Here is a 16,887-nt window from a genome sequence, read left to right as displayed (position 1 = left end):
TACATCTCTGTCTTTCCTTAAACTACTTGCTAAATTTTCATGCCCAAAAGCACAAATCCTCCGCCTTTATATATATTTTATCCGTCCACAGCTTGAGTATGCTTGCCCGGTGCGGTATTTTAGTCTTACAGTGGATCAGTCCAATAGGCTCGAAATTATCCAGAAGAGTCCTGAGAATTATTTACAGTCAGGACAAAGTACCTTAAATCGTCCTCCTCAAGGAATTCCTCCTCCTTACCTTGGCAGCCCGACGTGTTACTCTATGCACCAATTTCGGAAATAATCTACGTCGTAACCCAGGCTTTCAATGTATACTCCCAACCCCTTCTTGTCCTCAAAAGTCTCGTTTACTCCAATCAAAAGCACAAAAAATCCTGGTATTAAATCCTAGTAATGCAAGAACTGAGCATTACAGGAAGAGCTTTATGCCAGCGTTCGTTGAAATTATTGTAGTGTTAATGTGTTAGTTTTTTGTTGTTGTTTTTTATTTTTATTTGACAGGCCAGTTGGATTCATCGCTGTATGTTTTTTATATTGTACTTACGTTTTACTTTTGCCCTCGTTTTTATTCATTTTGCTTACATTACTTACTTTTACTAATTTTACTTACATTTTACTTATGTACTTATGTACTTAAGTGCTCATTTTTGTTCATTTTATTCAATGTAGTTTGGCTCATCGCTGTAGGCAGTGGTTTAATATTACACTCATGTACTTATATTTTGTTTTTGTTTTTTGTATACAATGTAGGCTAGCTGACTGAAGGCAACAAGTTCGACAGTTTATTAAGTTGTAAGAGTTTGCTTGATAATAAAGTACTATTCTACTTCTCAGACATTAGAATATCTTCAAAGCCGAAACAATAATAATCCCTTTCATGAAATAGACCAATATTCAGAAGGCACATAAGTCACTACGCCTATAATCACCTTGCTTGATATTAGTCTTGAGTCCTTTGTTAACCGTGAACAGATTTCTGATGCTTGAAAGTTGGACTTGGGCACTGAAAACAAGGAAAGGACTACGAATTTCCTGAAATAGTCAACGGGAATATTAAGGGCATAGTGACAAAACGCCGTCGTATCAAAGTACATGGCCAAAAAGTATTCATGGTTGGTGTTCAGTCCTTCGAAAACTGGTACATTATATAAAAGCTATTTACAAAATTTGAGATCAGTAAAGGTTCACATCAGAAGTCACTGACCTTAAGTATGCCCTCGCTGACTTCATATATCGTGATGAAAGACAGTATCATATTACTGCAATACAAAAATCTATGACATTTATCAAAATACAAGAAGGAAAAAGTATTCTAATTGATCGGTAATTGATTTTGGAAAATCATAAGGAAAGGATTAAAGACTCTATTTTATGGCTTTCATGAACTAGCCCTGCGGGGTCTTTGCGAAAAAGCTGGATCTCTTGCAAAAAATATTAAAAATGAAAGGATATTCAAAGGACTGTTTCGATTAGTGATGAATTGCGATGTATTGGAAATAAACAAGTTATTTGGAATTGGCATTGTTGGAGGTAGTAGCATGTCCGTTTTGTACAAGTGGGCACAAGCAGAGGTACGAAAGCAGTATCAACTAACCATTTACACGCATTGTTTATAACTTGCCCTGGTGAAGGCCTCCAGACTGGACCTAATTCAAATATTATACGAATATTTGCGAGACTTTTTTTTATTGTTCCCCCAAACGAACTGAGGGATTAGCTTCTGCTCTGCCACACACAAAAAAGCAAAACCTCCTTTGCTTTTGTGACACATGATGCTTTGATTTGTGACACAAAAGCAAATTCTTTAGCAAGACCCGAGTTCAGCTTCATTTTTCCTATGATTCTTGTTCAAAAAGTGAGTTCGATTCTGCTTTCAACTTCCGTTTCTCTGCAGATAGAAAATTAGATCTACTTACCAACTGTGAACACGGCGCTCTATGCAAGTCTGTATTAAAAGAGCTAGTGGAAGCTGATTTTCCTTTATTTTATAGAAAATCAGTCCAGACAGCTGAAAATGTTAGAACATCCGTCTTAATACCAAGACGCCATCGTTAGTAAATCTCCACTACAGACACTCTTCTTTTTTACAAAGACTTTTCCATTCCCCATACCTCGAGCAGCAATCTGAAGAACTCGATACAAGACTTATTAACCACCAGGCCACAGCATTTCAAATCCAACTTCTGTTCCCTCGTTGCATTGTCGATATTATATTAGCCAAGGTCGTGACGAAGTTGCAAAAATACAAGCAGTTTTTTTAAAACTAGCCTCCTTGCTGAGCTGACTGTCTGGTAAGCCAAATAGAGGTCAATAGGCGAGTCTCATCATCCCGATAAAGTCTTACACGCAAGTCTATCAATTGCGATGTCAAGAAGGATATTGACGATGTTTAGAGCGACTGCAGGAGGAAATCAAGACGGATTAGAATATAAGAAATATCTGCAGTGCATGTGTGGTTTTGCATCTGATCGATAGATTAGCAAGATTAGGGCTCTTTAACTTGGTTAATTGAATGCATTACTTTATCTGTTTTAGTAGAATAGAGATAAATAAGTTCGAAAAGGAGACTATGACAGTAATATACTTATTTGCTGGTAAATTTATGGACTTCTGGAAGCTGTTCGCTGATGCCTCCCCCCCCCCCCAAAAAAAAAAACGGTAATTCTAATATGACACTAGTGGGTGGGGCCTTGATATTTTTCCTTTGCTAGCAAGATATTTGCTTCCCTTGGCTCAGGGAATGATTTCTAAAAGTTCCAAGCAAATCAGACACTCAAAATGAAACATGCCTCTTTTTCCACTATAAAGCTAAGTTCTTGACAATTTGCATCTTTTGCAACCCTTGTCCCAGGAACTATGGGAAGTCATTTCCTTGTATTTACTTTACTTTTTGACTAATTTGAACAAAAGGAGTGTCTCAAAACTTCGATCTGATGTAATTAGAAGGCCATGGGGGCCAAGTAGCAAAAAAGGGCATGGAATTTGCCCTACAATTAATTTAAGCTTTTAAATGGGGACTAGTGCTTTAAACTTTCAATCATATTAGCCACGTTTCAAGTTTCTACGGCCACCTCTTCCATGTGAGGAGGACGAAAGAAAAGAAGGAAGAAATAAATAATATTAAATTTTTAAATAACAGAAATGAACAACAGAATTTTCCCATTGATTTGCCAACTTCAAGGCAGTTCGTTCTTTACTAAGTCAACACTAGAGCCTTGTCTCTGATACAAGATACAATAGCCAAAACAAAAACCAAATAGTTCTAATTCAAATAGAGAGCAGATTTAAGGCTTTTCTGGATGTCATACATTCACTGCAAATAATGAGTGAGTTTGCTTTTAATATTGGGTCGCATGGAACGTTTCTAAAGCCACTCCTTTATACTTAGCGGCTGGATGAAAAAAATAGAAGAGGAAAGTCTCTTTACAAAGGCAGCACAGCCTCTGATGATTCTTAAACGTCTGCATTTTCTGCTAAATCACTAATGGCAAAAAATCAGGTGATCTTATACAATGGGCACCTGAAATCTAGAGCCATGCAAGAGTTTCTATTATGCAATCAGTAGGATTCAGTCCTCGCTAGAGAGAGAAAAATTTTTATTTTTCTATTTTTAAATCTTCCTCTGATAGCCTCTGTTCCCAATACAATTGTAATAACAGATATAATAGATAAAGATACGAATTTTTGAATGCAAAAGAATGCAGAACAAAATGTAGGAATAAAACAATTGCACAAATTTGAGGGAAACACTTGATCCTAAATAACATAATAATAGATATTAAGTACATCCTCAAAATAGACTTGGAACAACTGCTTCATGTTTTGACACAGGATAAAATATTCAAACAAGTATTTCAAGGTTTCATTCCATAGAAAGACAAGGCTGAACAGAACAAAATTTCTTTCAAAATTTTTTAATTTCAAGAGAAAATTCTAAAATTAAATATTGGAGAACAACTCTTCAAAAAATAAACTAATCTTTTCTTAAAAGATCCGGCTACTCATTACAAAACTGCAGCTTTATGCATTTGTGTTCAAAGTACCGTCCATTTTCTTTCTACAGTTTTTTTCAAAGATCCTTCCATGTCAAGATGCAACAGTTAGACAATTTTTGGTATAGGCTTGTCATTAATATTTTATTGCATTCCCTTACTCCATGCAGTGTTAAAAATTAAGCTCACATGTGAGAATTACTCGCATAAAAACATGAAACATCTCCAATGACATTAAAGATGTTTCCAGGAATATTAAACCCCTGAAAAACTTCCGAACATCTAAGACACTCACTAAATTGTTTTGGGCACAAAAAAAACTCTCCATAGTTTCTTCAAGCATTTTTTGATTTTTGCACTTATGCTGCTATTTCTGTGTCGAATTAACAAAAATCCCACGTTATAGCAAGTCACCAGAGGGGTCAAGCAACAATTGCTTCACAGAACTCCCATCCATAAACTATCCATTGGAGGAAACCAAAGCGCATGTAATTTTTTATAGTTTCCATTCTTAGATTAAAAAAAAATACATAGATTAACCTTATTAGCATAGTTAAACAGCAGAGGTTTCGTATTTTGATAAATCTGCATATTTTAATGAGTAATTTAGAATTAGAAGTGAATGTTTAGTGATTTCTTCTGGCATTAGTACCAAAGTTTTACCTAAAAGTTTTACTTTTCTAGCTGGAGAATCGTTTAAAAGGAAAGAAATTTGGGCATTTGAGGATTTTGTATACATTAGTTGGCTATGCAGAACAAAAAGCAAATGCTTAGATTTCCTCTTATATTAATAATAATAATTTTGTATATATCTAGGCGGACACAGAAGAAAAAAAAATCCGCCATTTTCTTAAAACTTCATAAAAAAAACCTGCAATTTTTTCAAATAACAAAAAAATATACTGCATTGACATTTTTAAAACACCCCAGAGAATCAATAAAGAATTTTTTGTTTACTTGGTTACAATGTAACAGATGATATTTGCCAAGTGTATTTGAATCATATTATTGATTAGTCAATTAATAATTAGTCAACTAAGAGCTAAAGCTGAAATTTGTTCCTTTGCAATTACCTGATTCTCAAGAAGGGTCATGGTAGCCTCAAGTTTGTACAGTCGCTCATTAACTAGCAGTAACTTCCTTTCAGAGGTTTGGATAAATACATCCAGCAGCCTTGCTGATTCTTCGATAAAATGGTTCACAAAAGCAACAATTCTTCTTTGGTTTATTGGTTCTAGCTGTAAAATATCTTACTTGAACATAATGAAATTTGGCAGAATTTATGATTCAAGAGAATACGTTCTCCTAAACAAAGCTTCACACAGGAGAGAAGGGATCTGCTATTAGGACAACCTGGAAGACTTTTGCAATTAGCATTGTAGCCATAATCTAATAATGCTAACTTGAACATAACTAACTAACTAACTATAATGCTAACTTGCACATAATGAAATTTGGCAGAATTTATGATTCAAGAGAATATGTTCACACAGGAGGGAAGGGATCTGCTATTAGGACGACCTGGAAGACTTTTGCAGTTAACATTGTGACAAAATCATGTCTAATGCTTTTTAACCTAGATATTTTGGCCCCAAAATGCTCTCTCTTTAACCATTGTCTGGGCACACCTACCAATCTGCCTCTCCTTAAATCCAGTCTTAATGTGAATAGTTGTTTGTTTAGTTGAAAATAATGGTAAAAACAGTTGTTTAAAATGAATAAGAAAAATAATAACATTAAAATAAGACATTATTCAACTTTCTTTATTAATCTTAGTATTAACCTATGCTTAGTTTTAGCTTCAAGATAGTTGTTGGCATACAAGAAGATAAAGGCATGGCCTCTTCAAATTGCCTTATATCTATCAACAGGGAGACAACTAAAAGAGAGAAATACATTGTATTTTCTAATTTTTTTTATGCATAAATTAAGCCGCAATAAAATCTACTTTCAAAAAATTTGCAAATTAGCTTCCTAATGACCTTTATTGCATCAATTAAGGTAGGGTTTTAGGGATTTGGATTAAATACACCCATAGATTTTTTGCTGCCACATAAAATAGTTATTGTATAAAAATTTATAGTAAATATCTGATAAATATATAGGATACAAAATATCTGATACAAAATAGGTCTATAATCAAAGATGGTATATCAAGAATATGAACAAGGCTAGGAGTTTAGGTCCCGAGAGCCATTGGCCCAGCCCTTTCCTGGTAGCTCAAAATTGATACAATCTCCCTGGCATTAAGTATTTCTGCCATAATTCACCAATTTAATGAGCTTTTCTAAATTCAAACCATTAGGACTTTTGGTCAGGACAAAATAGTGGGAAACAATACTTTAGGCTAAACAAATTCAACAAAAGAAGATTAACCCTGATTTCTATCTATATAAAAAAGGCATCCTTAAAAAGAAAAGGCAGTATACATTTAAAGAAAATCGAGAATATCAACATTTCAAGAAAATAAGGATTGAAGATAACACCAAAGAAAACAAAGAAATTAAAAAAATAAGACAAACTAAGAAAATAAAATTGGCAGACCAAAGCTAAAAATACTGCCCCTCCAATAAAAAATATTAATTTTAAACATTAATGATAATTTGCCTCTTGTTTTCATATTTAGCCAGTGCTTTCTTTCTCCAAAAAGGGCTCTCCCCTTCTCTGCTCCCTTCAGTGTACTATCATTCCAAATTTGTCCTTGGGCACTAGGTTCTTCAAGTGATTGAAATTTTACTTTCTTGACTCTCACTGATACCAATCGAAATTGTTTTTTTTTTACTTTCCTTCCATTGTTCGAATTATGGTGTTACCTTTTTTATATTTACAATATAAATTAGAAAAAATAACGTTCTCAGAGACTTCTCCTGTGTATGGGGTAAAACCAACGCTGTTGGTGTTACCCCATGGCAAGCAGAAAGATGATGTTCTTTGGTAGCACGTAAAAACTATTACCAGAATGAAAGTTTTTGGCTTGTATGGTTTTACTGCATACAGAGGAACCTTCTATCATGTCTTGGCACAATATAGTATTTATCTCTACAGAAACTCTACATAGGTAGGATTTATTCCAGCACAGATCCAGAGCCTTAATTTGGGAAGGGCAGCAGTGCCGAAAGCAGAAAATGTACACCCCCCCTCCTCTACAATTTTGTTTAAAATAATTGAATTAAGGTCAGGTTAGATATCAACGTAACATAATGCAACAGGAGATCAACTGGCTCACTTTGCCACTAAACATCAATATCCATTGGCCAATGATGCAACTCTAGTCAAAGGGAGGGTTATGCACTTGTTGCCTGTTGCATTTGGTGAGTTGAAATATTTTAAATTGCTCTTTGATTACCATCACAGTGCAAAACTATTCCAATCAAGATGAAAAGCAGATGCTGGAAAAGATTGACAAAAGATGAATAATTTTTTTTATGCAGTGGACAATAAAATCTTAAGCCAGTTTGGTTTTCTGTCTAATTTTTTTTTCTGAGACTAGAAGAGAACTTAATCAAGTTCAGAATATGATCAAAAAAAAAAAACAGGACAAATGGGTAAAGGGGGCAATAAATGGTACTAGTATATACAGCAATAGTAGCAGGAAATGCATCTTCCAAAGAATATTACTGCTCAAAGGACCTCATTGAGGTATGACACAAATGATAGTTGGCACCCTGTAATGGGTTCAACATGTGAAAAAAAAAATAAGTACAACCAGGTTTAATGTCAAGGGAGATGTGAAATATACACACTTAACTATTGACATAGGCTTGGCAGAAGAAATTGCAAAATCTCTGACTCCTGATTGGTATGAGGCAACACATGAGTCTTAAATCTCTTTACAGTAGGATGCAAAGCCATTCAACATAAAGAAAATACAACCTTGACCTTTATAATAGATAATAAAAGGGCATCTTCATCACAAGTCTATGCTATTTCAGTGCCACCAAATGAGGCAGACATTAGATTGCTGGCAGATGAATAGGCATCATTGTCAGGGTAGGCTACTTCATATAATGTTGTTTGGCTGCTAGCAATGAGGAAAGCACTCATAGCATTGGTGAAGGAGTCTTGATTTCTTTCAAGTTCAGTGATGGAAATCAAATTAATCCATTTGGATGGATGTATTACATACACTTCATCTGTGTCTCTATCTCCAGGGAGCAGTAATAAGTGACGCTAACCTTTGCATGCTTATACAGGCTGCAGCACTGTCACTGTCAAACCTTTTTGTCTTGGATCTGCCCTCCCTTGAGCTTTCCTTAACAGCACAGAAACGTTTCAGTATTGCATTTATAACACATATTGTCTTTGAACAATTTTATTGCATTCATATTTTTCATTGCTTTTATTTCAGAAAGCAATTGATTTTTCAGTCCTTATTTCTTGCATATATTCTTAAGAAATTGTGTTTGGGAGGGGGCAATTGCCCCCCCCCTGTATTGGTGCTTGGATCTACACTATTGGTGGGGGGTTAAAGATTTACCCAAGACTTGGCTTTCTTGTGTAAGTTTGGCTTCCTTTGGTGCAGTAACTCACAAAACAACAAAAGCAGAGTATGTGTAGTAAAGCAAAGCACTTTTTGGAATGATATATGAAAGTACTTTAGAATGCCACTTACTGATGCACAAATCCAGATCCCTGGGTTTAGAATTTTTTCAAGCATTTGAATCCTGAAGGAAGAGGAATTGTCTTGTACATCCCATCAACCCTGAGAGTAGGAACTCCTAAACTTGGTTCTTAGTATGGGCCATGGGCAGAGCAGGTATAAATAAAGATTGAGCAAAAGGGACATCCTTTAATTATAGGATGTATTTATAGAAGCCCAAGCTTGAAAGTTCCCTGTCAGAAAAGTTCCCATCTTACAATTACAAATGCTATAAGTTCATTGATGAGTTATCCTTTGCAAAATGTATTAATTGTTGGAGACTTTAAGCTGCCCTAAATTTAATGGGTGGATGACTATGCTGCCATAGGTAATAATGAGGATCAGACTGAACCATTCCTTGATTGCCTATATGAGCAATCATATAGGCAAGGCTATTCGTTATATCAGGCTATTAATTTCTCAACGAGGTATCATAGGGGGTCAGAACCAGACTTTCTTGGATCTTCAATTTGTTAAAGATGAGGAAGCAATCCAAAGTGTTGACTCACAGCCACTCACTGTACCCACAAACAGACAATTTAGAAAGCACGTCTTTACAAATTATAACAAGGTTAGGCAAGATCTAGCAAACCAAGATTGGTCCTTTGTTGAAAAAAAAAAAAAAAATACAGAGGAAGCTTGGATTGACATGAAAAGGGTTCTTGCACAGACAACTGCAAAATATACAACAACCACTTGGAAACAAAGACAAAGAAGGCTCCCTTATGTGATACAAGAAATTAGGCCAGCAATCTAAAGGAAAAATAATTCTGGAGAAACTACAGGGACGTTCCAACACAGGCAAATTCTAACAATTTTAAAGTGATGCAAAACAAAGTCTGGCACCTTACAAGAAAACTTACAAGCAAGTATGAGGATTTCTTAACATCAGCTTCAACAACTAATCCAGAGAAGCTTTGGAAATATGCCTCAATTCAAAAGCCAGGTATACATTCAGTAACAAAACTCTGAGTTAATAAGAATATTATAATCAATCCTGAAGATATTGCTGAAGCCCTAAATAAGCAATTCAGGTCAGTTTTCACTCCTCCTGATAATGTTCCCTTGCCAGAAATTCTGGATTACAATATTGAGAGGCATAAGCAAGTTATCACCATAAAACCTGTGGATGTAGAACTTTGGCTCAGAAGCTTAAATCCAAATAAGTCTGTTGGCCCTGATGGAGTTCACCCAAAGACCTTAAAAGAGGCCCATTTGGAGCTTCCCTCTCCCTTAACAATACTGTTCCAAAAGACTCTAGATACCAAAGTAGTATCTCATGATCAGCAAAATGCAAATATTGCACCTGTCCACATGGGTGGAAGTAGGAATAATGTTGCCAATTGCTAGCCAATTAGCACTGCCTCAACAGTTGATAAAATTCTTGAAGGAATTGTGAATACCGCAATTGCAAAACATTTATTTGACAACAAACTGCTCATAAACAGCAAACATGGCTTCAGACCTGGTCACTCTGTTAATACAAATCTTATAGATGCTTATGACTATATCACTAAGTTCCTAGATCTCAGTACTCCAGTTAACATAATCATTTTAGATTTTCCAAAAGCATTTGATAAAGTCTGTCATTACTGGCTGAAGATAAAACTAGTTCCTTTCAAGAAGAAAGCAGAGTCAAGGTATTTGTAGAAAATGGAAAAGAATTCTTATCAGAAGTTGACAGTGGTTTGCCTCAGGGAACAATCCTAGCTCCAACATTGTTCAACATTTTCATTAATGATGCTTCAGAAGCTGTAAGAAATAAGATGAGCCTTTATTCTGATGACTTGAAGCTTATTGGCTCTGCAGAGTTGTCAGTTACAAGAGCTTCCATATAAGAATACCTGACTTTGATTTCACTATGGGCCCATGAGTGGAAACTTGAACTTGACATTCAGAAGTGCCAGTAATGCACTTTGGGAGAAAAAACATAAGGTGGCAGTACCATTTGATAGGAGGACATGGTTCAAGGTAATTGATTGACTGTTTGGCAGAGGGGAGTGATTTGGGAATTGTTGTTGATGAGGAACTAAAATTTAACAAGCCTGCTCAAACACCAATTGCCAAAGCATCCCAGACCCTTCAAGCATACTCTACATAGCAGACCATCCAATGTTATGACCAAACTGTACAAGGGTCTTGTGTGATCACTGCTAGAATTTGGTAAGTGTGTTGCAACACCCATGAACAAGGGTGATCAGCAAAAAATAGAATATGTCCAAAAACAGGCAACAAAAGTTGTGGATGGATCCAAGAATCTTGACAATCCATCTTTGAATGCTGACTCCTGTCATAATCTATTTCAATTTGCTGAATCCTTGAGGACAAGGGGGCATGATAAGAAGTTGTCCTGGAATAGGGCAGATACCAGAGTCCACAACCACTACTTCTCTAATAGTAATTAGCCATTGTAACAATCTTCCTGATACTGCTGTAACTGCTCCCTCTGTTAACACCTTTAAAATTGCTGTTGGCAAGAGTTGGTTCATTAAGCCATGAAGGACAGAGTGTGACGTAATTGAGTCAATGGCTCCCCATCATCACTAACTAGCAACTCTATAGGATTATTTCCTTATTTTGCTAGACAATGCAGTTTAAAGCTTAAGGTAATCTAACTAGGGTAAAAGACCTCTTTTTGGGAAAAAACACTTTTATTTGGCATACTGGAAAAATAGAGATGAGTTTTTAGACCACCCCTATTTTACTACAAAATGATGCAATGTGAGAGTAGTAACAAGACCCCAATTTCTTAGTGAAATTTTCACTAATAATTTGTCAAAATGTGGTCTCTCTTTTGAAATATGATGAAAAAGAAAAAATTATATTGAATATTTGTGATTTAGCCAACTGAATGCATATCAAGCAATAAAAGTTACATTTTCAGAACCAGAAGAAAATCAGCTTTTTGTTAATATTTGGATAAAACTGAAATGCTGAAAGGATATATATACATATATATATATATATATATATATATATAGATATATATAGATATGCAACTGAAATGATTATTATATTTGGAAGAGGATAACAAGGCATGAGTAGCCTAGCCTAGTGTTTTCACCTTGTCCAAGTGTTTTTCACCAAGTGTTTTCCTGGCCGAGTTGGTTGGTGTGCTGGATTGGGGATCCTTTGTCTGAGAGGACGCGGGTTCGAATCCCAGTGTATCCAATTCTGCAGTTGGGACGGGGGTCAGTGGCGTGACTCTGTAAGCTTAGCCAGAGTCAACCCAGCTCTAAATGGGTACCTGGAGAAATCTGGGGAAGGTAAACAGGAAGGGTGTGCAAAAGCACAGGATGGCTGGCCCCCAACCCCCCATTGCACTTCCTGGCTGAAGGGCCAAGAAACGGAGATCAGCACCGCCGGTAGGGACTGTAAAGTCTAATGCTGTATCCTTTACCTTTACCTTTGTAAGTATTGGAATTATCAGCAAATTTAGCCTAGTTTTTATTAGATCGTCTATTTCTCTGTATTTGAGACTTTTAATTGGAAAATGAGGTCATTTTTCCAGTTCCAGTTCACCCCTCCCACAAGAGTGTTCAGAATTTAAACAAATAGCTACATAGACCTATGATACTACGCTGACGACCTAAATTCCTAAGCACCGGAAATGTCTTCAATATTGATTCATCACTGTTACAAATATTTTTTTTCTAGACTAAAATTAAAGTTCTCATTACTATTCCAAGATCAACTTTGGCTTGTAAAACAGAATAGACTTCATCCATTTCCACGCCAAAAAAATTCGAATGATTTGCCTCACAGTTTTCGAAACAAACAGCATAGGCAGTGCTGCTCTGCTTTTCGAAGCCAATGTGGAAAAACTACCAGAAAAGAGGGATTTTTAGTTTCCCTCCAGAAATAAAACTACGGGACTGAAAATATATCCGCTTGTGTCGTTGTCGACGGTGGGGGTTATCAGTACACAGAAGATCACACGCTTTTCTATGTAGATTCAGCAAAATTTCATATCCCAAATATTAATTCAAAACAGACGTAACAAGTACACATATTTAAATCAATTGTCACTGGAAATATGAAAAAGAAAATTTTTGAACAGAATCTGAAATCCACGTTGCTAGGCTTTTTGTATAGGTTGAATCTATTCGCGATTTTTCTATTAAGAGTGGTTTTAGACATTGTGTAATCATACCATGAAAGTGATAAATTTAGAAAATGTGTTCCACTAGGCAATATCCAAACTAATATAGACGAGGTATTCTTATCATTTCAAGTAAATATGTATCTATGAAATCACTTAAACAACAAATCAAATTTCCTATGACAATATCATAATCATATTTATCCAATAATGACACCTTGAACCTCATGGGTAAATGAATTAACGAAAACTAAAACGGACAAAAAATATTAATAAATAGACTGTTATAACCTAAGACAAACAAAAATTACCATTAAAACTAGACAAAAACGATTAAAATTTATATTAGAGCCAAATATTTACTGGACAGAAATTACAACAAATTGGATTAAGGGGCTACTTTTCAAAATCCCTCAATACTAAATTGACAATTCTGCTTTATTGAAAACTAAACAATACAGATAACTAAACAGATTACTTTAATATTGTCAACTAACGATAATGTTATTTGTTAAAACACCAAGTAATCAGTTATTAGTCAAATTCTTGCTTTAGAATCAGAGATTATTGCTTCTTCATAATGATGAATAATTTTTCGGGTTTGTCGTGTAACATATTGTGGTACTTTGTGAATGTATAATAGTGATTCTGACACTCACATTTGAAATACTCAAACAAAGCCCCAATTTCTTTTTTCTTTCTTGCCTTATTTACACTATTAGAGAAGTAAGGGATTGTCCTTCATTTTTCTTACTAATTTCTGCTGGTGTCTCTTTTTTCCAGGGCAAGCACTGTTGAATTCGAATGGGTTACAATTGGTTTCAAAATCTCTGTCCTTAGTTATTTGCACTTCCCAATATATTTTGCCTAATCTTTACAAATCAGTTTGTAATTGATGAAATTTTTTTTACTATGTTATTCAGTTTGTTATTTTACTATTATACCTTTTCGGAGTCATCAGAAGGTTCAGTAGTGAAGGTGTTTGTGAATGTCTAAATCTAGCGAGCCAGTCAATGAATATGGTGAGGAGGTTATCGGTAAGGGAGTGGATTATTGCACATGGGTTGCGTTAACAATGAAACGGCAAACCCTATTAGACCAACCAACCACAGACATATTGAAATCTCCGTATGCCAATTAAGGAAAGTTTCAGCTATATTAAACCTAACACCTCTAAGTAAGAATCAGTTTGACCGGGGCATAAGGACGCTTATAGGGAGTGAAAATGTTCAAAGACTTTCTTCCAATACAAATTTTACTATAGTTCTATTCTAATAGCTGCATTCTCAACCCAAACACAAGCAAGTACAAGAGTAGAAAGGCTCATATTCTCTACTTTGTGTTAATATATTGTGTATACTGACGCTTCTCGTTGTCACTGGTCACTATTCAGGCTACTCCATAGGGAATAACCTGGTATTTAAGAGTGAGCACCTTCAAGCCTAGTTGCAGAGTTTTTGAGACACGCTTTGCAGACAAAAAAAGATCAACATTTTTTGTACATAACACAAGTACGAGCTTTGGAAACTTAAACACCATAAAAAAGAAACGAAAATAAAAAGAGACACTGTTGTCCTTCATATCTTTTAGAAGTTAGTAACAATCGCGTCACTTTATGTAGCATTTCAACTAATAAGGACCCATAAATTTCTAGTGGGATGTAGAACTTTGCCATGACCCAAACCAACAGTGACAGAGTCAAGCTCTTTTGTTTTTGATAATACTTTTTTGTTATAATGATTGAATCGGAGTCCAAACCTGAGAAGAAAACTAAACTTACTGAGTTCTGTTCAGTTTTTTGCAGATTTTTTCACTTTTTACACTGTTTACAAAGAATGAGAAGGGGCTTAGTGTTTTATGGGGGAACAAGTTTGGCACTAGGCTACCTAGTCTATCGTTATTTCCGTTTTGAATCAATCATACCTATGTCTACTCCAAGTTTCTATTTTACTTCAGGAAATTTTTTCTCTATCTCTTCTAAAAGCTTTATTCCTTTTTTTGGCCTGCAATTAGAGCAGCTGTACATAAAGAGATATAATTGACTCTTTCTCTCAACTCTTCTTTTTAAAACAGTAAAAAACTTTAGCGTAAAGAGCGGGGTGTTGGTAAGGAAGCAGCCCCTTTCATATACGAAGTAATTTCTGTTCGTTTTAAGTTTTAATTTTGCTCCTTACTTTCAGTTAAAAAAACTTGTTTTTTTTATTTAGTTTCTGAACGTTTTTCAATCAATGCATGTTTTGATTTTGGCTCTCCGCAGAGGAATAATTAAAACGAAATTTGCATTTTTTTTTTTTGCTAAATGGCTTTCTCATAATTTTGATCGAATGATTTTGAGAAAAAAGAGCGGGGGAGGAAGCCTAGTTGCCCTCCGATTTTTTGGTTAATTAAGATAAAGGCAACTAGAACTTTTAATTTTTTACGAATCTTTTTTTAGTAAAAGATATACGTAACTTATAAATTAGCTTACGTAAAGAAGTTTTGTATTCTCATGTTTTTATTACATATTTGAGGGGTTCCCCCCTCGTCAGTACCTCGCTCTTTACACTAAAGCTTAAATTTTGTCCCAATTCATTAAGGATGACCCCTGAATCACCAAAGCCGTAAAATAAATAGTTGAAATTACTAAAAATACTTTAGCGTAAAGAGCGGGGTATTAGGAGGAGGTGAGCCCCTCATATGGGTAATAATTTCTGTTCGTTTTAAGTTTTAATGCTGCTATTTACTTCCAGCTGAATTTTTTTTTCATATTTCTTTTTACATTGTTTTTTTTTTTAAATAATGCTAGTAAATCCTCCGCTCCCTTCATGGAAATTTTCTTCTGCCATGACAAATTCCTCGATGGAAAGCTCCACCAGCCTATCCCCCTATTCTCAACCCCTCCCCCAACCAAAAACCTACTGAAAACGCCTGCACACTTCCCAATAACCATTACTATATGTAAGCACTGGTCAAAGTTTGTAACTTGTAGCCCCTCCCACGGGGACTGTGGGGGAGTATTTCGTCCCCAAAGACACAGTTATAAGGTTTTTACGCTGAATACGCTGAATAAGATGGCTATCTCAGAATTTTAATCCGTTGACTTTGGGAAAATAACTAGCGTGGGAGGGGGCCTAGGTGCCCTCCAATTTTTTTGGTCAGTTAAAAAGGGCACTAGAACTTTTCATTTTCGTTAGAATGAGCCCTCTTGCAACATTCTAGGACAACTGGGTCAATACGATCACCCCTGGGAAAAAGAAAAAAAAAAACAAAAAAAAAAACAAACAAATAAACACGCATCCGTGATCTGCCTTCTGGCAAAAAATACAAAATTCCACATTTTTGTAGATAGGAGCTTGAAACTTCTACAGTAGGGTTCTCTGATACGCTGAATCTGATGGTGTGATTTTCGTTAAGATTCTATGACTTTTAGGGGGTGTTTCCCCCTATTTTCTAAAATAACGCAAATTTTCTCAGGCTCGTAACTTTTGATGGTTAAGACTAAACTTAATGAAACTTATATATTTAAAATCAGCATTAAAATGCGATTCTTTTGATGTAGCTATTGGTATCAAAATTTCATTTTTTAGAGTTTTGATTACTATTGAGCCGGGTCGCTCCTTACTACAGTTCGTTACCACGAACTGTTTGAGTATTGCGGAATTTCAATCTTCAGTTTGTAAGAGCTAACCAAAAAGTAACTGAACTCGACCTCCCAGTAGAATTGGCTTTGTTACACTTAGCCACATATTATAGGGTCCATATCGCACAAATATTGCTTCTATCGAATTAGCCGTAAGTGATCAAATTCAAAAATATATTGCTCTTTTATTGATGAAAACTTTAAGAACACTGAGAAACAGCTTTTGTGACTGATTTATCAATATCACCTACCAAAAATTTTGACTGCATATTGATTTTAAATATCAGCGTCTGTGTTTTCGCTAAATCTGGTGCTGACTGGATATTATCCTTCAAATGGCCAAATATGTGTATCTAATACAAACTCTCTATACATTACTTCACTTTCAAAACATCTCTTGCAGATGTTGCCTTATTTACTTTTTTTTTAATCAATTCAGCCATTATTTGACTTGGACAACGTTCGCGCTTCGGATCTAGTCTTAGACCAAGTCTCAAACTCTTTGAACTTTGAGCCTGATTGATTTAGAATTCAT

General features: G+C 35.3%; 1 protein-coding gene across 1 annotated transcript in view; it reads right to left on the bottom strand.

Annotated features, from left to right (window-relative positions):
* The window catches only part of LOC136038758 (WASH complex subunit 3-like), a 30,864-nt gene extending 18,446 nt beyond the window's left edge, over positions 1-12,418 (bottom strand). The window contains exons 1-2 of the mRNA XM_065722130.1: positions 12,312-12,418; positions 5,066-5,230 (exon numbers count right to left, since the gene is read on the bottom strand). Coding sequence (XP_065578202.1) covers positions 5,066-5,230; positions 12,312-12,359 — 213 coding nt within the window. The 5' untranslated portion in view covers positions 12,360-12,418. The remainder of the gene's footprint in view (positions 1-5,065; positions 5,231-12,311) is intronic.
* Positions 12,419-16,887: the final 4,469 nt, after the last annotated feature.

The sequence above is a fragment of the Artemia franciscana genome, chromosome 2, assembly GCF_032884065.1.
Source record: "Artemia franciscana chromosome 2, ASM3288406v1, whole genome shotgun sequence".
NCBI classification, from domain to species: domain Eukaryota; kingdom Metazoa; phylum Arthropoda; class Branchiopoda; order Anostraca; family Artemiidae; genus Artemia; species Artemia franciscana.
This window is presented reverse-complemented; position numbering and strand designations above follow the sequence as displayed.